Source organism: Polyodon spathula, chromosome 14, assembly GCF_017654505.1.
Source record: "Polyodon spathula isolate WHYD16114869_AA chromosome 14, ASM1765450v1, whole genome shotgun sequence".
Lineage (NCBI taxonomy): Eukaryota > Metazoa > Chordata > Actinopteri > Acipenseriformes > Polyodontidae > Polyodon > Polyodon spathula.
The window spans coordinates 35784265-35810875 of record NC_054547.1 but is presented as its reverse complement, the minus strand read 5'-3'; the positions used below and the strand labels follow the sequence as shown (position 1 = coordinate 35810875).

Sequence of the window (26611 nt, the reverse complement as noted above, 5' to 3'; positions counted from 1 at the left end):
TTTCCTTTACCACTTTGTCTAACTTTAGATGTATGATACTAGGTGTCGAAGTCCACATGCATCGGGTCAGTGCTTCAGCTTCATTATGATATTGATTTAATGATGTAGCGCCGACAGCCTTTTGTGCCAGGATGTATGGCTTTTCAGAATACCACATCTGTCTTGTATGATGGTAATAGCTCACAGCTACTTAAAATGACAATATAGTTTTTCTAAGGGGAACTCATTTTCCTTGTGCCTGGTGCACCAGAGTCGTCTGTCTTGTTTTTTATTTTGTAAAATAGTGCACTGTCTGCTTGGTCATGTCTTGAGGATTAGCTTCTTCTACTTTGATGCATACAAAGAACCTGAATGTCTTGCTAGTTGGACTTATTCACTAGGTCTTTAAGCATTTTTTTTTTTTTTCTACAGGGAATCAAACAAGGTCACTAAAATTTTAATGGACCCCACAAGAGATGAATCTCAGCCTTTTGTGGGCTTGGCTTTTAAATTGGAGGTAGGTCCCATCCCCGTCTGAAGAAACAAGCTTTCATGACAATCTGAAATGGAAAATTGGTAAACAGTGAACACTTTGTCTGTTTAACCTTTGAAGCCTAGTAGGAATAAGCATGGTAGTTTTTCAGTTGTAATGGAAAAGGGGACACATGTGTATTATACATATTGGTGTTTATTTAGATGCATTAGGGGTTAATTTATTAGCGCCACTGTCAGTGTCGTCAGGTCTTATTGAAAGCAATTAACTGTTTAAGGCAGTGTTTATAGTGTATTCAGATGAAGAACCATATTGTGTATTCCAAGCATTTGTGAGGTACTCATTTCTTTTCAGATTAAGGGCCTCATTCACTAAACAGCGGTAACGTGTTTTGCACACAGTAAGCCCCTTTACTGTGTGTTTTGCACACCTGCTGTATTCACTAACCAGTGGCAGGCAGGCAACCTAACGCGTGGGGAAAAAAGCATGCAGATAAAAGAACCGCATTCGAGTCAGTTAAATATATATGAGTAATGTTAATATGTGGATATGTATACAAATCTCATCACTAAGTACCGCGAGGGAGGTATTTGATATGCAAACCATATTCATTTAACGGTGCTAACTTTTCTAGGTGCCTCGGCGTGTGTTGAAAGTACCGCTTATTGAAACCAGACGGTGTCACAGAACCAGCAGAAGAGCTGCACAAGAGAGCGAGAAGAGTCAGGGAGAGAGTATTTCGGACCAGACAGATGTTACTAATCTCTAATTGTGGTGATGTGCTTAATAGTCTCGTCTGAGTGTGTCACTATCTCCCTAATGTCTTTTATAAAGAAAAACACAAAAGCTTCGGTTTTGTGATTTCAGGTTTACAGTTAACATTTCTAATATTTTGGGATTAAAGGAAACAAAAGTCTGTGGGAATTACAGGATCGTTTTAAAACTTTGTTTATTTTTAAAGATTGTTTCAATAGCAACTCAAGTTCCAATGTTAATGTACTCATGCATCCTCAGACAGTCCGGGATACATGAAGATTACGAGGCAGGTGTATATGCAACACTTTTGTCTATGCTTATATATTTCTGTAGTTTTCATGTACTTGTGATATATAAGTAGGCTATGCTTAAAACAGCTTTAAAATATACAAAAGAAACTATAAATATATGAATGTACACAGGGTGCGAGTTGAGGTGCAGTCATAAATACAGGCAATCAAATGGCATCAAATGTTAGTTATGTTGATGTTTTGAAAGTGTTAAAAGTTCACGTTTTGCCAAACACTTTCTGAAATGAAAATATTGAACTTTGACAGAGCGAGTGCTTTGCTGACTTTTGATTTAATATTACAAAATAAATCGGGGAGATCAAGTTGAACAACCAAATATTTATTTGATTTGCAGAGCTAAACATACATGTTCTATTAACAATTACTGTCTCGCAGCACGCTGTGATTTGGGACAAGACCCTCGCATTTATTTTGTCCTTAATGTTCATGTTTCAGCACCAAAAAAACCTTTCATAGTTCCCCACTACTTCCTCTGCTAATACATTTAGCCCACTATAATACAGTGTGTGTAAACTTCTTGCTGAGTTCTGCGCGCTGTGACAATTTGCAGATCAACCATTTAGCTTGCTTTATGTGCGTATAATTAGCTTAGTGACTAGAGCTACTGCTGGTTCAATTTTGCGTGCAGTGTGGCTTCCCTCTGCCACGAGGTGATTCCGTCATTTACCGCCGTTTAGTGAATGAGGCCCTAAGTGCTTGAAACAATGTCCTACGTACATGATATGAACCAGTTACCCTTCCCTGTGTGTAGTAGCAACAGGTGTCCACTGGATGCTGTCTATAGACACAAAGGAGCTCCTTAATACCTGATTCACACCTGTATAGGATCTGTGTTGAAATTGCACATATAGTGCTTTTTTATTTTATTTTTAATTTTCTCAACTGAAGCAAACTTTTAAAATTGTATTTTGTCCCTTCCTGCAAGGCCGGCCGGTTTGGGCAACTCACGTATGTGCGTGTCTATCAGGGAGCTCTGAAGAAGAGTGAATATATCTACAACACCAGAACTGGGAAGAGGGTCCGAGTGCAGCGCCTGGTCCGGCTTCACGCAGATCAGCTGGTGGTAAGAGATGGAGAATGACAGAGCAGGAGCTAACAAGCACTTCCGTCTCTGTAGTAAAGAATGTGTGTTTAACTAAACCATTAGGACTCCTCTTGGACAGCGACTCGTCCAGCTGTTTTTTAGAGGTGTGTTTGTTATGGGCCTCTGGTTCCAATGCAGAGATTGCCAGGTGCCCCTCTCACTTCTGTGTACAGTATAGAAACATTCTCTTGCTGACAGACACCCAGTTGTTGCCTTGGCTCTGAATAAGTATATTTTAACAGAATTCCATACTGCGAATAACAAAGCCTGCTACTAGAGAAAGTCCGATCAAGTGAAATTTAAGCATTTATTTGAATGGTGGTTAAGGCAGTGTAATGCACGGCTAGCTATAATGTTTTCAATGAGCTTCACCTGTTCTGTAGTTCACTTGTTCCGTTTCTGCTCCAGGATGTAGAAGAAGTGTATGCTGGGGATATCTGTGCCTTGTTCGGAATCGACTGTGCCAGCGGGGATACCTTCACAGCACGGAGCAGTGTCAGTCTCTCCATGGTGAGTAGGGTTTTGCTTCTTGGGAGAAAGAGGTTCTCGAATCCTCTGAGTAAATGTTGGTGTTTTACCAGAAGTTGCATTTACAAAATTCTCAATCTTGTTTTCTTGCAGGAGTCGATTCATGTCCCAGATCCAGTTATATCAGTAGCTATGAAACCTGCCAACAAGGTGACTTTTTCATCCTCCTGTTTTTATTCAGACTGATTTTACTATATTTGTGATGCATGGCAAAGCAAAATATTACCGTCAGTACTGTATATTCTTAATAGAAAGACAGCAGAATTGGTAACACTGTACTCAATATAGAAATTAAACAGTCAAAGATGCAAACAGTCTAGAAAAGCTTGAGAATACCAGTGTCTAAAATTGTATTTATTTATTTTTAGAATGACTTGGATAAATTTTCCAAAGGAATTAACCGCTTTACAAGAGAAGACCCTACTTTTAGAGTCCACTACGATACTGAGAGTAAAGAAACCATCATATCAGGAATGGGAGAGCTGCATCTAGAAATCTACGCCCAGGTAAGCCTGGGACAAAACACTATGCAAGGCAGACTCGTATTAAAGCTTGCAAACTTTCATATTTCATAACCAATAATAAACATTGCTTTTGCACTGGAGCTTATACTGCTGGGTTAACAGACTCCAATTAGTGCTAATAAAACCAGCTGTGATGTGTTTGTATAATATTAAATGGTAGTTCAGCAATAATAGATTTTGTACCTAATTATGACCATCGCAGAATAAGGTGGTAGAGAAGAACACGCTATTCAAACTAGAGGAGCGTCACCATTATCAACTCAGATGGGGGGAAAAAAATAACCTTTATTTGTTTACCTATTTAAAGCCCCGACTCTTAAGTTGTTGCAAACCTTGTCCTCCTTGGAGAGGATGTGAAAGAATGAAATGTCTCTCTTTCAGTTTGTTCACATTGATGTAAAATTAAAAACAGATTCCCATTGTTGCCTTTAGAGAATGGAAAGAGAATACAACTGCGCTTGTGTCACGGGAAAGCCTAAAGTAGCCTTCAGAGAATCGATTGGTGTGCCTCAACCGTAAGTACTCGACCCACTCAATATTACCATTGTCATGGGGTGGGAGAAGGCAGGCAAGAACACAGTATAGAAACAAAGCACAATATTAAAACCACAATGCGTTTTAACAGAACTTTAATGCCAGTTTTAATCACTGTTCAGATTACTTGCACACACTGGACTAAATCTAAGGATAGCAGAAGAGCGTTGTATTCTTTTCTCTGAGATACAATTAACTAGAAAGAAGTAAATGTGACACTTGAAACTCCTGTACGTAGGGTTATATGACTATTTCAGCTGATGTTGCTTCTTGCTGTAAGCAGGTGGAGGATTGAACTGCTGGCTGAACTAGATTTTGTGTTATTCTGCCGATGGTTGCTTCATTGTGTCTTTGGGCAGTAAGTGGCACTGTGTAACTGTCACTCCTTGTGTAGGATTCCAAGCAACCTGCATGTGCCAGTGAATAATTTCCTGTAAAAAAAAAATATATATATATAGATAGATAGATAGATAGATAGATAGATATATAGATAGATAGATAGATAGATAGATAGATAGATAGATATAGACATATAAAAATAAAATAAATTGTAGTGGTAATAATACACTGTGTTTGCAGTTTTCTGTTTAGATTTTTTTTTTTAAATGATAGATGGACAGATGGATGAATGATTTTTTTTTTTTTTTTACCTGCGATACCATCTCATGAAGCAGGACTACATAGTCAAAGGCAAGCAGGTCATTCTCAGAGTTCTGTAATTAGAAGCCCAGCAGTAAAGAATGTATAGTAACAATGATGGCCTTTCCAAGTGTGATCCATAACATACATAAGTTCTAAGCATGTTGGCTAATAAACAGGTTCATCAAAATCTTAAGATATAGACATCAATAACAGAGCTTATCAGAGGTCAATGCTGAAAATGATATTGTCAAGTAAATAAAAAGAATGCAGTGAAAGGGTATAGTATACACTTCTGTGTGCATGCACTTCTGAACTTACCAGCTGTTTTACATTGTGTATGTGTGCCATATTGTAAAGCGTTGATTCATTGGACTGTTGCCACATTATAAAGCTGGCTCCAATTCCCCCAAGATACCAAAGGGGCTCCATTTCTTTAGGGATATTTCCTTGACTGTCTTAAGAAACCAAAAGTACCCTGGTTAACTAGTGTGGATATTGTATATACATCGCTGACTTAAAGAACATCTTAAACCAAAAATGCGATATACACATTTATTGAACAGCCAGTCAGCACTACAGTCTCAAAGTAAAGACTCCACATGTGACCGATATTTACCTGGTATGTCTGTGCCGGTCACCAGGTGAGGCTGGTGTTTTATATGATGGTATAAAGCATGGTCAGCATCTGATGTCTTTATCTTCAGGAGATCATCACATGTGCAATTAACCTCTGGAGTGCTTTGCCCTTCAGTTTGTCGGAAAAGTATTTCTGCAATGCAGTTTTCTACAATTTTCTGCCAACATTATTGAGAAGAAAATGTTAACCCTGCCCTTTTCTGAAATCACAGCAGCAAACACAATTATTATCCTGCCAGTTGTTGCATAGAGGCGCTGGTTGAACACAAATAATAAAACCCCAAATGACACAAAAATGATATAAAACAGATTTTTATTGACCAAACCATACGCTTTTGTATATAAAATATAACAAGTGGCACAGAATGAATTTTTGTGGTCCTGGTGACTTTACACACCACAAAAGAGGGTAAAGGATTTGATGTGCTACATTCTGGAACCAGCAGCTAACCATATAATGTATTCCAATCGAAATGAAATGGAAATAATTAAGTTTGTGTTACACTTTCTTATCAATTCAGACACAAACAGTGTAAGCATTTGCAAACGGAAGGAGTTTTGTGAAGTTCCCTATCAACGTAAGATAACAAACTTGCTTACTTTTGTGGCTTGCTCTTGCACTGAAAATTGTATGTGGTACTTGGTTCCGACTTCAGGAATATCCTGACAATCGGAAAAATACCAATTAGCATGTAAATGAATGGGGAAAAATATAATCAGCATGTAAATGAATGGGTAAAATAACAAATGGCAAATAAATGTTAAAAAGAGTTTCACTAAAACAAAAACAGTAAACATAATTACGTTTTGTTTGTACAGTATTTACAAGTTAAAGAAAGCGTGAAATAATCGAATACTATTTAAAAATACATTCTACCATTATCGTTTAATGAATATATTTGGTAACTGTAATAAATATGAGAGAGAGAGAGAGAGAGAGAGAGAGAGAGAGAGAGAGAGGTTAAACGGTAACATATTTGCACAGTAATTTACTGGAAAACATCTGCTACATTACCTCTGAGGTGGCTCGTTCAATGGCATGGACCATGAACCATTTAGAAGGGCTTCCATGGTGGTAATTCAGATAGTGCTCTGCCACCTTCGCTGCCCGGGTAGCAGGATAATGGGATGTATTCAGTTCCTTCATTGGAAAAGCTGGATCGACCCAAGTTGGCTGGAAAACGGAGAGAAGACAATTAATGGTGCTTTCTTCAGTACTGGGTGTGTCAAGTTACACTTGGACTTTGCACTCCCTTCCTTTTATATTGATCTAAGAGTGTGTTATGCAATGCACTACAAAGGAAACTGCTTTTAATTATTATATCTCCAGATTGCAAATCCTTGCTTTGTGAAATTTGCACTTGTCAGTTTACCAGCAAGCCTTTGTAGTGTCAAATAGAGTGTTGCTTTAAATTGCACCAATCTGCAGAATGTAACTTCCTGTTTCTGTGGGAACTCTGCCAAAGAGAAACAATCCAAAATGCCTGCTTCTTTAAAGAAACAGACACCCTTTTCTAGAGGCTTCTGACTGTTACTGTGGAAAACTACAACTACCTTTCAACACCCCTCATTCAAACATTGAAAAAAATCTTTCCATTTTTTTAATTTATTTTTTGTATTTCTAGGCATCCCTCATCTGTGTATTTTATAAATGAAATGGATAATTGGAAAGGTATATGTGTACTCAACTCATATACATTTCTCCCTTCCCCCCACATTTAGGCTGCAATAATGGTAGTGTTCTGTAATATACATTGGAAATAGAATCCTAGTGACCTTCCATGGTTTATATTCATGAACCCAAACTGTGAAGTATGTCTTTGTCAATTTCAGGTTTGATTTCACCCACAAAAAGCAATCTGGAGGTTCTGGACAGTATGGCAAAGTTGTTGGTGTGCTGGAACCTCTGGATGCCGACAGCTACACAAAAGTGGAATTTGTAGACCAGACAATTGGTACAAATATACCAAAGCAGTTTGTGCCTGCAATCGAAAGGGTAAAGAACCTTCTCTATACGGTGTTGTGCCAACTGTTCATTGTGGGAAAGGATGGCCAGAACTGGATAGTCATTTAAATGTACAGGAAATAAAATGCCTGCTGACCATCTACCAAGTAGACCTCTTAACTTTTTCACAACATAGTCTTTTTAGTTGCTGCCAGTTAATACCAGTGTAGTCAACTTGATCTATAAATTGCTTTTGAACTCCAGAAAAGTCTGGTTCCACCTTTCCATGCATATAACAAGTTCTGTTGCCACTGAACTCTACATGCCCCCTTGGTAAATAGTAGGTTTTTGAGCTGCTGCCTTCGCTGTCTGCAGGGTTTCCGTGAAGCCTGTGAGAAAGGGCCTCTGACCGGGCACAAGATCTCTGGGGTGCGTTTTATCCTGGAGGACGGGGCTCACCACATGGTGGACTCCAATGAAATCTCCTTCATCAGAGCTGGAGAGGGCGCTCTGAAACAGGGTAGGGCTTTTCCCATCATGTGTTTCTGTATATCCTTCCGCTATTGTAAACGGCTGCATTCTAGCTCTTTGTTACTGCTCAGGTTACCTGGTGAATTTTACAACACTGCAGTCATTTTTTTTTTTTTAACTGGAATTTATACTATTATAAAGTATGAATCTCTAATTGTAAGTTAACATTGTGACATGTTCTTGCCCTAGCTATGGAGAAAGCCACAGTGAGTGTTTTGGAGCCCATCATGTCAGTGGAGGTAGTGGCTCCGAACGAGTTCCAGGGAGCTGTGATTGCCGGAATCAACCGTCGCCATGGTGTCATCACTGGGCAGGATGGAGCAGAGGGCTACTTCACACTGTATGCTGATGTACGTATACTAATAATGCGCAACATTCATTCATATCTATACATTAACAGCAGGTGCAGTGGATGTGATGTACAGGATTTTGAATAGAGGTAAAGTAAGTGTTCTCTTCTGTTTTTCAGGTTCCATTGAATGATATGTTTGGGTATGCCACTGAATTAAGATCAAACACAGAGGTATGTGATACAAGTCATTCAAGAATAAGAACAACAAATGCTAATTATGATTTATTCATATATTTTTTTCAGTTTTCTCTTTTGTATAGAGATAGAAACAAGACTCCCATTGTGTAACAACCTTATTAGATACAGCTGTTAACTTTACCTAATATGTAATTAAGCTCATGATATAATTTAGAGTGACTCAAATTGCTGTGCAATGGGAGTTTTGTTTTTGCATCTTTTACACATATTCAGGATTGTGGCCAAGTCCTTACTTAAGAAGGTGTTTGTTTGATTTGTTTTAGGGTAAAGGCGAATACACAATGGATTATAGTAGATATCAGCCATGCCTTCCCAGCACACAAGAAGAGCTCATCAACAAATACCTGGAATCTACAGGTCAGCTCCCTGCTAAGAAAGGCAAAGCCAAGAACTAAACCCTGCTCACCAGCAGCTACAGATCTATATTTGCTTCACCGGATAAAAAATAAATAAATACACAGAACTGGATTTACAGTCAATGACTGACATTTTTAGAAACTGTTACTTAAAGATCTTTTTTTTTTTTTTTTTTTTTTTTTATGAAGCCTCAGAGAAACATTTGGAAAGCAACTTAAAGCAGCAATGGAAATCGTGGATAAAAAGTGTGAATACTGTAGTGGAATATAATTTCTTTCCCTTCAGAAAAAAGACTTTTAATTTTGTGTAGTTCCGTACCCCCCCCCCCCCCCCCCCCCCCCCCCCCCCCCCCCCCCCCCCCCCCCCCCCCCAATATCTAAAAGTTTTTAAAGTTGCTTTAAACTGGTTCCTTACCTCCAGAGCTGCTTTCTCCCTATCATCCAAATGAAGGACACTGTTCAAGGTCCCGTTCTGGTGATTAAGAGCTGTGTCTGCAGCCTCCAATGAGTTCTGGTCAGTTTTGAGCGTGGGGTGTCCATCGACAAGGGGGAACAAGCCCAGTGCAATCCACAGAGTCCAACACATCTTTGGATTGGAGACTGTTGCAGCAGAAGCGATCGCAGCAAAGGAATCCTGTGCCTTTTATAGAATCTAAAGTAACTTGTGTCAGAGCTCCAGGTTGTTCCCAGACTTAGGAGTGAAGATAAGGAAAGCTGATGAGTACCAGATCTCCTCTTCAATTAAAACTTGTATATAATACTTGTACCACTAGGTGCTTGACTGTGCTTTTCTGTCTGTATGTTTTCCAGGACTGGCATGTGCTCTTGGCTTAATTTGTTTTATTACTGTTTTGTGAGAAATGTAACTTCCTGCTGCTCTTGAGTCAGAGCCAAGGTTTGTGTCCAGATGTCTGATCTTTCATGTTCATTTTCTTTTCTAGTTCAGTGAACTTGAAAAATTCTTAGCTGCAACTTTTTATTTTCCTTGCTTACAATATTAACGTCAACATGTGACGCAAACAACTACACTCAGAAAGCATTCTGTCACATTTTTTAAGAGGTATTACTGTACAAATTGAGAAGTTATTTTGTAAGCTCTAGTTTGAATATGGAGTGTCTTTTGACTGGTTGTTTAACATTTCCAAAGGGAATCTGAAATGTTTGACAGCACGGAAAGTGTGTCTCTCTTCAATCACTTTAGTTTTATGGGATATTTTACTAAAATAAAATAAAACAAGAACGTTGGTAACTACTCCTATGTTGTCAGCATGTGGAAAATATGGATCTGGCTATCCTGTTTACAGATGTAGTAACCCCATAAGGGTTTAGCACAGTTTGTACAAATGTCCAACACTGAAAATCTGAGCTCTTGCACTATTAATTATTAAAATGATCTCTGCATTACCAAAGCATTCCAGAACAAACCAAATAGGTTAGGATGCATCAATCTAGCCATTGGTTCTTTTGTCTTTTTCAATGTATGTCAATTAAAGCAGCATGAAAGAAATCTAAAACATTTTTTTTTATTTTTGGCCATTGTACTGACATAATGGGCTCCAGGTGGTAATTGTCATAGGTCTTTATTCGTTTCTGTGGCATAGCTACGACTGGTATTTCGTTCAGTGCGGCTAGAAGGATCATAAACTGAACTCTACCCAATTAACTTGTTAAGGGTGTCATCACGCCTTCAACCTTACACAAGATTATGGACTGATGCTCTGCTACTGCGTGGGCATGATTAACAAACATGTTGATGATTTACAAGATTGTTGATTTTTAACCTTTTTATTTATTTTTAATATGAATTCAATTAAAATAGTTTTTGCATGCTTCTTCATCAACAATGTAACACTCAAATCACAAAAGTTTGGTTGTTCGTTAACAGGCCTGAATACAATTTAAGAAGTTTAGAGAGTCGTATCTTATCCCAACACCACATTTTCTGTTTTACTATTGGGTACCATGTTGAAAAAACACACACACTAGTAGCAGTGTAAGAGGGTAAAAGTAAATTGGAATTTCATTCTGCATTTTTCTATGTTTTCTAGTTGACAGAGGCCATCCTGGTGAAGGTGGGTGGCTTTAGACCGTTAATGCAATACCACGGACAGGCTTCAGCCCTAGTGGTAATGGTAAAGTCTTGTGGCTCATCCCTTTGAGCCTTCATGTATTTGGATTGTGCATATCACCAGCGCTAAGGTAAAAAGGAGAATGATATTTGCTTCACCCTTTCTATTATCTCACACAAAAAAACGCATCTTAATATATTCATGCTTTATACCAGTCCTCAGGACCTTCGTTTAATTTACTGTATTGATTTAATACATCGCAGAGGGAAACTACATACTACACAGGCTCCTTAACTGGTGTAATATGATTACAAGGTGAGATTCAGTCCAGGCTCCAGCCTGGCTATCGTGTGCTACATTGTCACATTTAGTAAACTGGCATTTATTGTTAGATACTTAAATTACTGTTAACCTAACAGGGCTATATATTTATATAGAAAAAGAGCCATGTTTACAGATCCCAAACACAGCAGTGCAATTACACTTAGTCAGGTCTGTGACAAATCGTGCAAGGCTCAAGGGGCCAAAGTGGGCCAGGGTAAGTGACTTGCTCAGGGTCACACAGAGTCAGTCAGTGGCAGAGGTGAGATTTGAACCAGAGATTAGGGTTTATAAAGTCTGTTCTGAACACTGGGTAAAATTAGCCTTACAGGTTGCATACTTTTTAATATATTAACACAAATCAGGCATGTAGAGGACCCAAATACTGTATTATTATGTATAATATCTGGAACAAATCAGGAAACTTGCCATATGTATTTTTTGTTTGCAAACAGTCCACTAGAAGGCGTGGGACCCATGCAAACATTAAGTTCAAATGTCGAAGCCTTATTGTTAAGATCGTCTGTGCTTATTCATGGCTTCCTTTTTTCACCTGGTCTACACTAAGAAACTTCAACAATAGCCAAGAGATGAATGAACTGTAGAAATGAATCTGTTACACAGCACAGTGAAACACAACAGACGTACATGCTAACTATACCCCATACTGTTGGCATTTGGATAACAAAAGTACTGAAAGGTAGTAATGCATATTTTATGGACTGCTGTTCAATTTCTACTATTTAGACGCATAGCTGACTGCGTTTGAACAGCATATGCTGTTAATAAAGGGTGCATTCTTATGGGTGAAATGCATTGTGTGGGGGCAGCATGTGTGAACTACAGGTCTGAAAAGGCCTGTGTTTGCATAGGCTTACAGAAAAATTGTTCTGGGAACAGATTTGTCACTTTGACTATGCACACAAATCACAGAAGTTTGGCAGCTGCAAAACTGGAGTATTATTATGTTTGCTATTTATCCACTGGGATTCAGCCACCTTGTTCATATGGACATCCTGTCTGCCTCAGTAAACAGGTTACCACAGAGGAAGAACGCAATACAACCAAACTAGTTCAGTGTGGTACTCATAGTATAAATGCATTGCAATCCTGATCTTTTTAAAGACCATAGAGTTTTGGAGATACAAAGTAAGTGGATAGTGGATACTTGTTAAAACAAAAAAAAAAAAAACCTGATTTAGAATAATTAACATCAAAAGAGCTTAAATCAAGTAGCATGGACTACTAACATTGTTACACATACTTAGGTTTTAAGCATATACCAGTAATCTATTTTTATATAGCACCTTTGATAGTGTACCCCCATCAGAAAGGACTTTTCAGCATACAAGACTAGGGTGTGTGAAATATGCATCAGTTGCAAAGTCACTTACAACAACCTCTCACCCAAAAGACAGAGTTAAGCGACTCAGGGGCACACAATGAGTCAGTGGTTAAGCTAGGATTTGAACCGGATACCTCCTGATTACAATCCTGTTTCTTTAACCACTGGACCACGCAGCCTCCTTGACATAGAGGCAGAACTCAAAGAACACTGTAACAGGTCATGTATGGGTTGCTTTTTTATTTCTAATCTGACTTGACTGGCAGCCACGCCAGGTAATGGAAAGAAAGACTCAAAATAAAATGAAGGTTTCCTATATCATAGACGGTAGCACACAATTTACACACATTATCTACAACGACTAATAATAATAATAATTATTATTATTTGTAGTGATTACATGATATCTCTTTCAGTTTGGTCTAGTGCCAAGACTGCTGAGGCCACTGACTGTGTACGAGGTTTCCTTGACAACAGTTGAGAAGCTGGAAGCTTTAATCAGTTCATACGTCAGGAAATGGTTGGGAGTTCCACACTGCCTCAGCAGAGTGGGACTTTATGGTAAAGGAATACTGCAGCTACCAATCTCTGCTCTAACCGAGGAGTTTAAGTGCGGAAAAGTCCGACTGGAAATGACATTAGTAGATTCACATGACAAATGCGTAAGGGAGGCAGCACCTGTGATGAAAACTGGAAGACAATGGACAGCAAAGAAAGCTGTGGAAGATGCTAAGACTGCCCTTCGAATCAGAGATATTATGGGGCAAGTTCAGCATGGAAAAGGAGGTTTTGGTCTCAGTTCAGCTCCTCCTACATGGCACAAGGCAACCCCAGCTCAATGGAGGAAGCTGGTAGTCAATGAGGTGCAAAAGCAGGAGGAGAGGATTAGGTTTGTAAAGGCCATTTCCCAGACCAAGCAGAAAGAATGGATGAGATGGGAGAGTGTGGAAAAATGCAAGATCGGCTGGCAAGACCTATGGACAATGGAACAGTGCAGGATCAGTTTCCTCATCAGATCAACATATGGTATTCTCCCATTACCACAGAACCTAAACCTCTGGGTGGGTGAGGATCCCTCATGTCCTTTGTGTTCATTAAGGCACATTTTGACAGGATACAAGGTGGGTCTTAGCCAAGGACGGTTTACAGGTGCTGTGATTTCTGGCCTTAGCATTGGAAGACAAGTGTAACCAGACCAATAAGTTGCCACCAGTTCCATCAAAGCATTGCACACAAAAGACAATATTTCTCCGTCCAGAAGAGCAACCACCAAGAAAAGGTGTTAAAACCATGACTCGCCCAGGACAACTGGAAGCTGCTAGAGACTGGAAGATGTTGGCAGATGTTGGTCAACCGCTTATTTTTCCAACTGAGTTTGCCACCACCAACCTTCGACCAGACATTGTCTTGTGGTCTGGATCAGCACACCTTGTTCATCTGGTAGAGTTAACAGTGCCATGGGAAGATGCTGTGGATGAGGTGTATGAGAGGAAGAAATTTCAGTATGCTCAACTAGCTGCTGAAGAGGAACAGCGAGGATGGAGTGTCCGAGTTTACCCAGTGGAGGTGGGTTGTCGAGGCTTTGTGGCACACTCTACAACCTGGTTTTTCAGAGACGTCGGGTTCAGTGGCCAAGAGTTGCATCGCACAGTGAAGAACTTATGTGAAGCAGCAGAAAGAAGCAGCAACTGGCTGTGGTTGAGACGTAAAGATTCTGGATGGGGATCTCAAGCACAATAGAAAGAAATCAACGCTGATGTACAGGTAAGTAACCTAGGCTGAGCTGAGTGGGGGATGGAGGGGGGTGATGCTGGGACGCCAGAATCACTGTTGAGCCCTCTTGAGTTGTCGAGGGCTAGTCAACGAAACACCGAGGATGGAAGGTGCCCACTTGAAGACCCCAGAGATGTACCCTACTTAGCTCAATCCAGACGGTTGTCATGCTGATGCACTGGGGAGACCGCACTGGGTTGATCCCTGTAGCCAGCATCGCAGCAGTTGTGTGTGCTGATGTGCTGGAGGCAAAATGAGCTGATCCCTGGAGCCAGCATTACACTTCAGCAATCAACACCTGACAGAAGGATATCTACATCATCAAATAGAAAACAACGCAAATGCATGGAGATACAGATGGATCACATTAGTTTACTGCAAAGCTGTGTCTTAGTTGGTGCTTAATGGAAATCAGGATGAAAGCTGAATAAACAACACAATACCTTCATCAAATGTGAAAACTGAATTGAATCCGTATTACTGACCAAAACAGACTAATGGTGTCAATAATAAAGCAGACATTAAAGAATGAGGGTGACATTAAACATGCAGTACTGATGGCCTATTGATACATTGTATTCATTCTAACAGATCTGAAAACATAAGGAGTCTAATTAAGCTAAACAAATAATGTCACTAAATACAAAACAAATAATATATATATATATATATATATATATATATATATATATATATATATATATATATATATAATATATATATAAGGTCCCCAGCAGTAATGTTGTTAAACAAATAAAAAGACCCGTTTAACAACAAGTAAAAATAAGAATTAAATAAATAAAAAGGGTATTTACGCAATTTTTTTATTTAAATAGGTTAAAAACATTAAAAACATGTTAAATTACTCTGTAATTTACTGCATCCTAACATAATCAGCCAATGATTTATGGTTATGTGTCCCAAGCACTGATTAATATAATAATGAAATATGACCTCCCTTTCCCTGGCAAAAGGATTATATTTAGTCTGAATTAATGAGGTACAACATGATTACAGAGTGGTCCTGGAGGCTACACGAACGCTTGTTTGTCATCCTGAGATTACATTCTTTGACAAATGACTCGGGTAGAATGAGTTGTTGGTGTATTAGATGACATTTATGGTACTGATATGTCCCTGAAATGCTAGTCTATTCTGGTAAATAAATAAATACAAGATGATGGTAGTGAGGAGCAGCATAGCAGTACTAATATATAGCTTCGACTTCATCTTGTATGTTTTCAGCGGCAGTCGCCATGTGTGTTTACCTTCTCGTACATAACTTCCTGTTTTATTCCGGCCAGCACAATTTTAGAGTGGGTGTGGCCACACACCAATCAAAATCCATCATATCTTTGTTGTTTATTAATATTTTTTAACCGCATACAATCTTTTATTTATACTGATGGTATCTATAGAGAAATGTATTGGTGTGTTTGACCTGCAAGATACACTTTGATACTGTTTAAGTAGTAATATTAAAAAAAAGCTCTCTTTTAGAGACGTTTTTGTGTCATAAGTTAGCGATATCAAGCTAATGACAAGTTAAATATTTTTCTTTTTTTTATAGTGTCATACTATTTGAGTAGAGAATAAACAACCTTTCATTGCAACGATAAGCCTCTGTGATTTTAGCTACCAGGTGTCGTGGATTGTAACGTTGTGATGTCACAGGGCTGCATACGTTTTAATTATAAATTACGTACTCTAGGTCTATACAAAATCGACGAATCAACCTTACTGGTTTGTCAGAACCCCTGCATGCTGTTTTAAATTACAACACGCTATAACATCTTATAGACGTAATCATTTATAGTATCTCAGTGCCAGAAAGCAGACATGTTTTCGCCAGTGAAAAGCCACCCTCTGCACAGTAAATACTGCTAATAATGTATATGGAGGTTGTTACATTTTACTGTATTTTTCCGCACAATCATTACATCGCTAACACTAAAGTAAGTAACAACTGTTGCTACGCACTTCCCAAATCATAATTAACAAGCAGACACAAACCCCCAAAATATATTACAACTGTTTCCTGTTATGTGTTATTAAAATTTAAAAAAGAAAGAAAAAAAAAACAACAACAACAACGGTATAACATAAACTATTTTAACAAACTACAAACACACCTTTAAGTTATGCCGGGCCCAACCAAACACATTTAAATCTCAGCTGACCGCACAACGTGACTCGGAAGTTTATCATATGACTGCGCGTTGGCGGTTTCTTTAGGAGGCGGAAGATGGCGGAGCGAGAGGAAAGCAGGGGTCTGCTGGGGGGAGAAGATGATTCTGAACCTTCTCCTTCAAGTAGCAAATATGGCAGTAGTTCAGAGAAACAGCTGTTGGCGTGCTGTGACCCCAGCAGGCTGCTGCATAGAATTGTCGTGTTGGTATTCATGTGTTTTTTAGGGTTCGGTAAGTTAAGTCTGAATGGGCAATACATTATGTGTCGGATTAACAATAACACGTTTCCTCATACTTAAATACAGTGTAGAAAGTATTGTATACAATAAATTAAAAATACTTCTCCACTTGATGATAATAATAATAATAATAATAATAATAATAACCTTACGAGTGAATGTATGCCGTATGCAAGCCAACAACTTTATTTAGTTAGTTTAAATTCAATATTGGAATGTGTCAGTAACAATATGACTGCTGAGTGGCCTAGTCGTGAGTGTCACATTTTTAACAGAGATACTTCCAAAATATTGACAAGGTAAAATAGGTCATTAAGGCCATTTAAAAAAAAAAAAAACAGAAACAAAGAAAAATAGTTTTGTACTATTAAATCTCCCATGCCATACCAACAGATGGCTCTTTCAGGGCATAAACATTAGCAGTCTAATGCTTCTAATCTCCTGCAGAATAATTGGCACAGTGTTACACTATGAAGCTGAATTATTATATAAATTTACTGGTCAACTCTGGTCCAATTGCTTAAGGCTGTTCACAAGTTATTTCCATTTATCTCTGCTTTTTGCATCACAGATGCAGTAGTGAGTGCAACTACACTAGTGAACAGCCATCGTAGCATGATTAGTTTAATTTACAAACCATGACGACAATGACTTTGCAATCTATGGTGAAACAGGGAGATGTAATCTATGCAAGAATGTGTGCATGTCACAATCAAGCCAACGCAACTAACATAGCCTTTAAACTCCCACATGTTGTATAGCATCTCTGAGAAATTTGTTTTTGTGGTGAGTTTTGCAATGGGTTTTACATTGGTTCCTGTGTTACTACCCATTACTGCAATAGGGCTCTCTGTGTAACAGGGTCATGTCTCTTTAGTTAGTGTGTTTCTGTATAAAACTATGTAAAACTCCAGGAATGGTGAACATAAGAATTACTCAGTCTGTCTTTTTTTTTTTTTTTTTTTTTTTTTGTTTAGGCAGCTACTTCTGCTATGACAATCCAGCAGCTCTGCAGACTCAGATAGTGCAGGTAAACCACCAAGTGACAATATAATAATAGAAACCATTTAAAATCAGAAGGTTAAAACTCTACCAGTTTGCTCTGTGTGTGCATAGGTAGGTAAAGTAAATTATGCAATTTAATTCAAATTAAATTCTCGAAATAGTAGATTCTAATGATTATGTTGTGAGTGGTTTTACATGGTACCTGGGCCCAATGTTTCCATTAAATGTGACAGTTAATACAGGTCTGTCACCAAGACGAGAATCAACAGACCTTGATAATCGGATCAGGACATTTTGCCATGTCCTATGGTAGCGCGACACAATGCCAAACCTTGTGTCGAATGCTATCTTGTTATCATAATTTAGAATAGTAACAAGCAATGTGGCATGTCAACATATAACCCTACGGTAAATACAGGGAGTTTAATATTTGAAGTCAAGCAAGCAGGTTACCTGCGCCTGTGATATTTCTTTTTGTTTGCATGAGTTTGGCATTCGGGTAATCCAAGCAATGTTTAAACAGAGGTGTGCAGCCCTAGTCAAATTAGAAGCAAACAGTCATCTGGACTTGGGTTGCTAAAGCTTTAAAAATATAGCACATTGTAGGTGTTATCACATTTTGGACAAAGTTGTGTGTGTTTAATTTAGGCTGCAGAAATACACTAATATATATTGCACTTGAATCATAAGCAGCATATCTTAAATGTTTAATCCTGACCTTTTAAATACACCTGTTGAATTTACCAAACAAGAACCAGCCAGCTAAATAATATTAATCAAGGTCTGTTAAGCACTCCGATTGTACCATTAACTTGGAATTGAAAGAAAAAAAGAGTTTAGAACTGGAGTCCACACTCACAATTCTGCTGCTATTAGACTGACAATGCTGGATTTCATAGACCTTTCTGATAATGGAGCATAGTGTAATTAACAGATTGTGAGAACTGTATGTTTAAACTGTATGCACCTGATTATCCTGTGTGGGTTTGCTCAATGTAATCCTATTATTATGGTGTTTGTTTGACAGGATATGGATCTGAATACGTCCATGTTCATGCAGTTGTATGCATGGTATTCCTGGCCAAATGTTGTGCTTTGCTTCCTCGGAGGGTTCTTGCTGGATCGTGTTTTTGGTATACGGTAAGCAGCTAAGAGAAAGCCATTGAAAGTATTGAGTCTTTTGTAATTCCAACGTGCCTTGAAGCATAAACTTGTAAGATCTCAAGGTTTATGTGCCTGAAGGTGACAGAGAATGAAACATGTTGCACAAGACGTTAACAGTCTTTAGTATTTACTTCTAATGTAACACTGTATTATATTAAGCTATAAGCATACATACAAAAAATGTATATTACCCCTTCCACCACATGTAAACACATTTAGGCACACATAAATACACCTGGATTGGTTTATGTAGAACAGGTTTTCAAATTAGTAACTGTACAAATGTGTTTTCAAGCACCTACATGCACAGTATATAAGATAAGACTATCATTCCCATAAATGCTTGATGCTCATAAACATTGACAGTATAACAGCCAGAGTTGCTGTAAACCAAACTAAAAGGTAGTGTGAATTGGCACATTTGTGTGTTTTGTAACACATAAGCTGCCCTGTTCCTGGTGACTGAAAGCATTGTTTGCATCTACTGCATGGAGGATTTGTAACACTGCTATGAAATGGAAATCAAACCTGGAAATATTGGCAGGGTAGCTGGGCATTTGCATTGGCTGCTGTATATCTGTGTTCTGACATTACCTGTTCAAACCATTACCTGCTTGTATTTATTTCCATTACCTGCTTGTCTTCATGTATTCATTTCCATTACCTGCATGTCTTCATGTAATCATTTCATGATCCATCCCCTCTTGTTTTTCAGGACTGTGAAACTAGTCCATGATAAAAATATTTATTTTATTTTATTTTGTTGAGGCATTTGTGAAATTCAGTACCAGACCTGTGGTCAATTATAATTACAATTATGCAGAATTGTTTACTGAAACTACAATTAAGATGTTTATTCTATTTATTCTAGATAACTGCACAATAATCACAGGTACAAATACATTATCATACTACAGAACTTTTTCACCAACACATGGGGTCAACAAAAGTGGTTGAAATACAAGAATAAAGATCAAATGCGTAATTGAACTGGAATTGATCAGTTATGTGGTATAGTTACAATTATGCAGGTGTGCTATGGTTCCACTACAATGACATTGCAATTGCAGTTCATTATAAATTGCACAGTTGCAATTGTCATTGACTTAAGTTTAAGAGATCACGTTATTGGTTTTCTCTTTTTTGTTGTCAAGATTATGCTACAGCATGTTTTCACTCATTTCTTTTTCTTTGTCAAAACGTGTTCTGTTCAAAATGTTTTGTGTTTTAGTTTGGGAACAATCATTTTCAGCCTGTTCGTCTGTGTTGGACAGGTAAGTGTGTGTGTGTGTTTGTTTTTTTATCCGTACAATATTTCTAGTAATAAATAGCATTAGTTATATATTTCTGTCTCACTTTTTCACCAGGATTGTTTTGGCAATAATGTACACTCATAATAGTCCAGTTCATTTCCTGTTTAAAATACTCTTAAAAACAACCTTGTTAGATTTGACCAAACCATTTCTTCTTGAAGTATTCATTAATCCTGAATTGTTTTGCTACTGTAGGTAATATTTGCTGCTGGTGCTTTTTTTGATGCCTTTTGGTTGATGGAACTTGGGCGATTTGTGTTTGGGTAAGATCACATTTTCCATACATCAGCTGTCAAAGTTCTTGTTTGTAAGTGCAATATTTAGTTTAAGCAACTTTAATCCTTTTGTGGTAGAAATTTTACAAATCATTGCACTGGCCTTTTATCTGAGATATTTTTTAGTATAGACCTCATATGTGCAGGGTTATATGTAATCACAATATAAGCTAAATTTGATGACCTTGAATGGCTGCCGTGTTGAGGTCATTTGCTTTATAAGTTCCTTAACAGCACACCTTGAGCTATTGTCTTCATATTTAATGCACTGTATTCTACGATTCTGTTGGTCCAGTTCCATTGCAGATGTGGTTCCATATAAATTACTAGTTTTACTGCTACATTTCCATTCTTGTCATATAAATGATTTCTATCAAAATTGCCCTTCACATTACATTGCCTCACAGGGGACAGGACATCCTTTTTTTTTTTTGTACAGTCTGTTAAAACAGTTGTTTCAATATGTTTGATGCAGGATAGGTGGGGAATCCCTTGCTGTTGCACAAAACACATATGCTGTCAGTTGGTTTAAAGGGAAAGAACTGAACCTGGTGTTCGGTCTTCAGCTTAGTATGGCCAGACTGGTAAGTGTAATGAGTTGGTTCAGTATTTTATTAATCAACTCTTTTTGGATGCAAGTAAGGTGAAATATAACTGGAATAATGCCTGAAAAGCAAATCGTTAAAATGGTTCTCTTTCGCAGTGTGTTTGGTTCAAGTTTACAGCATGTAAGTAATATTTATGCCTGTGCTTAAGAAGTGAGTGGTACACTTTTTAGGTCACTGAAAAGCTGTCGTCAGATTCTGTGCCAAATGCAGTATGGAGCCCAGAGATTGTCCCTTGCATGGCTGACTAATGGGGGGGGGAAACTGAAAGTCAGCTTGCTGTTGCTCTTCATAGTGCTGCCAGCAGGTCTTTTGCTAATTCCAGTATGTACAGTGGCCACACACAGCTGTTCCCTAGATGTTTTTTTTAAGCACCTAGATGTTTTTTAGAATTGTTGTTCATATGATAGACCAATGTAAATATGCTTTATTTTACCCATAGGGCAGCACAGTAAACATGAATATCATGGGGTGGATCTACTCCAGTGTAAAAGGCTTGGTAGGCTCTCCAGGCCACACAACACTTGGCATAACTCTGCTGATTGGTAGGTGTATTCAGTGTGCTTTTATCTCTTAATGTAGCAACCATGTTCGGATACTAGTGTGTCAGATTTCTACTGAACTATTTTGTTCATGCAGCTGTTTAAAGTATTCATTACAGTAGCACTGCTGAGTGCAAACCTGCATGCTGGCCAAGTTTCTCATTTGATAATTGTAGTACTGTACATGACTTATGTTGACACATTGTGGTAATGTTATCTAGTTCATACTGCAGTACACTTAAAGTACATGTAAAATCCCCTTTTTTTTTTTTTTGTTAAGGTTGTGCAACATGTATTTTTTCTTTAATCTGTGCGTTGGTACTTGGATACCTAGACAAAAGAGCAGAGAAGATCCTAAACAAAGAACAGGGAGAGACTGGTGAGTTGTGTGTGTAGCTTAACGTGATGATTTCAATAAAGGATCATCATCCCCGCGCTTTATTGGAAGCCTGTGAAAGTTTTAATTAAATGGTTCTCGCCGGATTTTCCCCCATTATTTGTGGAGGCTTTCCATCCTATTATAATTCTTTTTGATTGACATGATTTTATAAACCAACTTTTACTTGCTATAAATCTCTTATCTGGTTAACTTAACTGACCTATCTGCAATGAGTAGGTCCAAATAAAAGCTCACTTTGTAGTCATTTTATTGCTGGTTCCTAGCAAACCTAAAACCAACAACAGCGTTTGTGCTGCTTCAATTCCTGAGTCAGGACATCCCTGATAGCAAAATGTGGTATCTCAGTGGATCGAACAATCCTGCTGAAAGGGCTGATGGGATTTGAAGTTCTCAGATACAGAAATGATGTCTGATGGAGCACTGAAGTGGTGGGGGGTGGGGGGGGCTGGTGCCAGGCAAAACAAGTAAATGCATATTAAGGGATCTGTTTACTTCCATGTTATGTAACACTAATGTAAGGGTTTTCAATTTGTATTGGTATTTCTTTTATTTTGAATGTCTGGTTCATTGTTTCTCTTGTCTGTAGGTGAAGTGATAAAGCTGACCGATGTGAAGGATTTCTCAATATCCCTCTGGCTGATCTTCATTATCTGTGTTTGCTATTATGTGGCGGTTTTTCCATTCATTGGACTTGGACAGTAAGTAAATAAGTATATTTAACAGCACTGCAATAAAAACCAACCACTTGTGCATTACACAACATAATGTATGTTATTAATACAGTTGATAGATTACTACTCTTGGTTGACTTTAGTGGGCTCTTCTGGCAATGAATGCCCTTTTTATTGTTTTATTTTGAAAAAGTCACCCTGGTTAAGCAAGTCTTTTACTCTTGTACAGTGGCTTGCGAAAGTATTGACCCCCCCTTGGCATTTTTCCTATTTTGTTGCCTTACAACCTGGAATTAAAATGGATTTTTATTTGGATTTCATGTAATGGACATACACAAAATAGTCCAAATTGGTGAAGTGAAATAAAAAAAATAACTTGTTTCAAAAGATTCTAAAAAATAACAGAAAAGTGATGCGTGCATATGTATTCACCCCCTTTGCTATTAAGCCTCTAAATAAGATCTGGTGCAACCAATTACCTTCAGAAGTCACATAATTAGTTAAATAAAGTCCACCTGTGTGCAATCTAAGTGTCACATGATCTCAGTATATATACACCTGTTCTGAAAGGCCCCCCAGAGTCTGCAACACCACTAAGCAAGGGGCACCACCAAGCAAGCGGCAACGTGAAGACCAAGGAGCTCTCCAAACAGGTCAGGGACAAAGTTGTGGAGAAGTACAGATCAGGGTTGGGTTATAAAAAAATATCCGAAACTTTGAACATCCCACGGAGCACCATTAAAGCCATTATTAAAAATGGAAAGAATATGGCACCACAACAAACCTGGCAAGAGAGGGCTGCCCACCAAAACTCACGGACCAGGCAAGGAGGGCATTAATCAGAGAGGCAACAAAGAGACCAAAGATAACCCTGAAGGAGCTGCAAAGCTCCACAGTGGAGATTGGAGTATCTGTCCATAGGACCACTTTAAGCCGTACACTCCACAGAGCTGGGCTTTACAGAAGAGTGGCCAGAAAAAAGCCATTGCTTAAAGAAAAAAATAAGCAAACACGTTTGGTGTTCGCCAAAAGGCATGTGGGAGACTCCCCAAACATATGGAAGAAGGTACTCTGGTCAGATGAGACTAAAATTGAGCTTTTTGGCCATCAAGGAAAACGTTATGTCTGGCGCAAACCCAACACCTCTCATCACCCCGAGAACACCATCCCCACAGTGAAGCATGGTGGTGGCAGCATCATGCTGTGGGGATGTTTTTCATCGGCAGGGACTGGGAAACTGGTCAGAATTGAAGGAATGATGGATGGCGCTAAATACAGGGAAATTCTTGAGGGGAAACCTTTTTCAGTCTTCCAGAGATTTGAGACTGGGACGGAGGTTCACCTTCCAGCAGGACAATGTCCCTAAGCATACTGCTAAAGCATCACTCGAGTGGTTTAAGGGGAAACATTTAAATGTCTTGGAATGGCCTAGTCAAAGCCCAGACCTCAATCCAATTGAGAATCTGTGGTATGACTTAAAGATTGCTGTACACCAGCGGAACCCATCCAACTTGAAGGAGCTGGAGCAGTTTTGCCTTGAAGAATGGGCAAAAATCCCAGTGGCTAGATGTGCCAAGCTTATAGATACATACCGCAAGAGACTTGCAGCTGTAATTGCTGCAAAAGGTGGCTCTACAAAGTATTGACTTTGGGGGGGTGAATACTTATGCACGCTCAAGTTTTCTGTTTTTTTTTGTCTTATTTCTTGTTTGTTTCACAATAAAAAATATTTTGCATCTTCAAAGTGGTAGGCATGTTGTGTAAATCAAATGATACAAACCCCCAAAAAATCCATTTTAATTCCAGGTTGTAAGGCAACAAAATAAGAAAAATGCCAAGGGGGGTCAATACTTTCGCAAGCCACTGTAAATAATAAGCACTTCAGTTCTATCAAATTCTTTGCCGCTAAGTGGGCGTTCATAAACGGGCAGCAGGCATGTGTAGAAATTGACCTTCATACTGGCAATCCCAAAAAATCTTCCAATATAGTTACCATCTGGAAAGTGAAAACGTAAGTGTTATAATATCTAATTTTACATTGCTTTTAATATTTAATTTTTTTTTTTTTTTAAGGGTTTTCTTCATTGAAAAGTTCAGCTTTTCTCCAGAACAAGCCAGAGCAATTAACAGGTACAGTAATGATAGTTCAGAGTTGCTGGGCAAGAGTGAGTGTGAACTAATAACTGTTTGGATAAAAAAAAAAAAAAAAAAAAGTGTAAACCCGGATATTAGTTCAATTCCAGAAGAAGTTATATGGTGTAGATCTTGTGAAACCCTTTGCCAAAGAAAGTTCTCTTGATTACTTTCTTGACTTTCTTGTAAATGATGTGGCACAGTGTGGCAGTCATACATGGTATAGGACTTGCTTTTGAAAAAGGTGTAGTCAAGAACTTAAACATACATTACTTCTAAAGCTTACATTATTTTAATAACCAAAATAATGAATGCCTTTATCTCTGGGATTGTTCATCCTGAATGCAATTTAAAAGCACAGCTTTCTCACTGAAAGATTTATTTCCTTCAGGATTCCTTGTGCACAAGCTCATTTGTATCTGTTAAATATTGGTTAAGCAAATGGTGTGTTAAACTTTTCTCTCCCGCACCCCCCTTCCTTCCCTTTAGCGTTGTGTATATTATCTCGGCTCCAGCATCGCCTGTTCTGGGGTTCATGGTGGATAGAATTGGGAAGAATATCGTCTGGGTTATGTGTGCGGTTGTAACCACTCTTACAGCCCACATGATGTTGGCATTTACCTTTTGGAACCCTTGGATTGCAATGGTAATCAAAATTTAGTGCCACAGTTGAACTGTTTTTCTATGTATTTAATTAGCGTTTTTCCTTGTAACCCATTATTGCTGAATTTAGTGAACTAAGTGTTTTTTTTGTTTGTTTTTTTTTTAAATCTCCAGAGCTTACTTGGAATTTCCTACTCCTTGCTTGCTTGTGCACTTTGGCCAATGGTGGCTTTTGTAGTTCCAGAACATCAGCTGGGAACTGCCTATGGCTTGTAAGTAACTCAACTGAGCTAGATCTTGGGTATATTTTATCCACATCACAGGAAAAAGACTTTAAATAACCCTATGAATTGATACTGTGATAACGCGAATGTAACTGTTATGGTTGTAGGCCATGCTTTGTATGGTAAAGGGTTTGTCTTTCATTGAGTTACACATTTTATCTGAACTCACCTTGGTTACCTTGGCATTTGGATACAAGTAAAATTGTTACTTCATCCATTTACTGGTATGTTTATTGTGTGTTTTTTTTTTTTTTTTTTTTTTTTTTTTTTAAGCATGCAGTCAATACAGAATTTGGGTCTTGCACTGATTTCTATAGCTGCTGGTTACATATTGGACAATCATGGTTACTTATTCCTTGAGGTCTTCTTCAGTGCATGTTTGTGCTGTAAGTATAAACAATCCATTGCCATTGCATTTGCATTATTAATATTGTTTATACATGTTTATCTGGGTGTCTAAAAGGGACCTGCAACAAGCTTAGTAGTAAGTTTGAGCTGAAAAGGAAACCTGTGCCTGGCTCTTCTCTGTTTTTTTACGACACAATAAACAAAATGTGGGTTTGTGCTGATGGCTTCTGTTTGACGTTTTATTTTTCTAGTGGCGTTGATAGCTGTGGTTATGCTGTATTTTGTGGATCTTCTGAGAGGTAATACATTCAAATAACACCTTCATATTGTGGGCTTTCGTACCCCCAGAATAAACATCAGGGAAGAATTAAACATGTTAAACCCATTTTTGATCCTAGGAGGGGACCTTAATTTGTCAGCCAAGAAGAGAGGACAACTTCAACAGATTTCAGATACAGAGTAA

General features: G+C 38.3%; 3 protein-coding genes across 5 annotated transcripts in view; 2 read left to right on the top strand and 1 right to left on the bottom strand.

Moving 5' to 3' along the window:
• Positions 1-9222, top strand: part of LOC121326674 (elongation factor G, mitochondrial-like) — a 14127-nt gene extending 4905 nt beyond the window's left edge. For both annotated transcript variants that reach the window (XM_041270032.1, XM_041270031.1), the window contains exons 8-18: positions 412-496; positions 2465-2602; positions 3032-3133; positions 3245-3301; positions 3520-3657; positions 4108-4190; positions 7321-7483; positions 7808-7952; positions 8153-8313; positions 8433-8486; positions 8777-9222. In XM_041270032.1, coding sequence (XP_041125966.1) covers positions 412-496; positions 2465-2602; positions 3032-3133; positions 3245-3301; positions 3520-3657; positions 4108-4190; positions 7321-7483; positions 7808-7952; positions 8153-8313; positions 8433-8486; positions 8777-8908 — 1258 coding nt within the window. In that variant the 3' untranslated portion in view covers positions 8909-9222. The remainder of the gene's footprint in view (positions 1-411; positions 497-2464; positions 2603-3031; positions 3134-3244; positions 3302-3519; positions 3658-4107; positions 4191-7320; positions 7484-7807; positions 7953-8152; positions 8314-8432; positions 8487-8776) is intronic.
• Positions 4288-16570, bottom strand: lxn (latexin). 2 transcript variants are annotated; one of them, XM_041270034.1, is made up of 8 exons: positions 16510-16570; positions 9285-9560; positions 6503-6661; positions 6088-6150; positions 5468-5645; positions 5170-5306; positions 4860-4922; positions 4288-4640 (listed from the first exon to the last, which is right to left on the bottom strand). In XM_041270034.1, exons 2-8 carry the CDS (start codon positions 9453-9455, stop codon positions 4530-4532), a joined length of 882 nt encoding a protein of 293 aa, XP_041125968.1. In that variant the 5' UTR covers positions 9456-9560; positions 16510-16570; the 3' UTR covers positions 4288-4529. The 2 variants fall into 2 exon arrangements, with proteins under 2 accessions (XP_041125968.1, XP_041125967.1); XM_041270033.1 differs by lacking the exon at positions 16510-16570 and having other exon boundaries at positions 9285-10366.
• mfsd1 (major facilitator superfamily domain containing 1) lies at positions 16535-26611 on the top strand. Its single transcript, XM_041270035.1, has 15 exons — positions 16535-16797; positions 17783-17835; positions 18838-18950; positions 20206-20248; positions 20483-20550; positions 21038-21146; positions 21610-21712; positions 21990-22088; positions 22696-22807; positions 24854-24910; positions 25403-25559; positions 25691-25788; positions 26074-26186; positions 26400-26447; positions 26547-26611. Exons 1-15 carry the CDS (start codon positions 16623-16625, stop codon positions 26609-26611), a joined length of 1413 nt encoding a protein of 470 aa, XP_041125969.1. The 5' UTR covers positions 16535-16622.

Excerpts from the sequence above, each read along its gene's own strand:
- lxn (XM_041270034.1), bottom strand. The coding sequence starts at position 9,455 with ATGTGTTGGACTCTGTGGATTGCACTGGGCTTGTTCCCCCTTGTCGAT. Across the intron at positions 6,662-9,284 it reads GGGAGAAAGCAGCTCTGGAG|CCAACTTGGGTCGATCCAGC; the intron begins GTAAGGAACCAG and ends TCCGTTTTCCAG. Across the intron at positions 4,641-4,859 it reads TTCATGAGATGGTATCGCAG|GAAATTATTCACTGGCACAT; the intron begins GTAAAAAAAAAA and ends TTTTTTTTACAG.
- mfsd1 (XM_041270035.1), top strand. The coding sequence starts at position 16,623 with ATGGCGGAGCGAGAGGAAAGCAGGGGTCTGCTGGGGGGAGAAGATGAT. Across the intron at positions 20,249-20,482 it reads TGTTCGTCTGTGTTGGACAG|GTAATATTTGCTGCTGGTGC; the intron begins GTAAGTGTGTGT and ends TTGCTACTGTAG. Across the intron at positions 26,448-26,546 it reads TTTTGTGGATCTTCTGAGAG|GAGGGGACCTTAATTTGTCA; the intron begins GTAATACATTCA and ends TTTTGATCCTAG.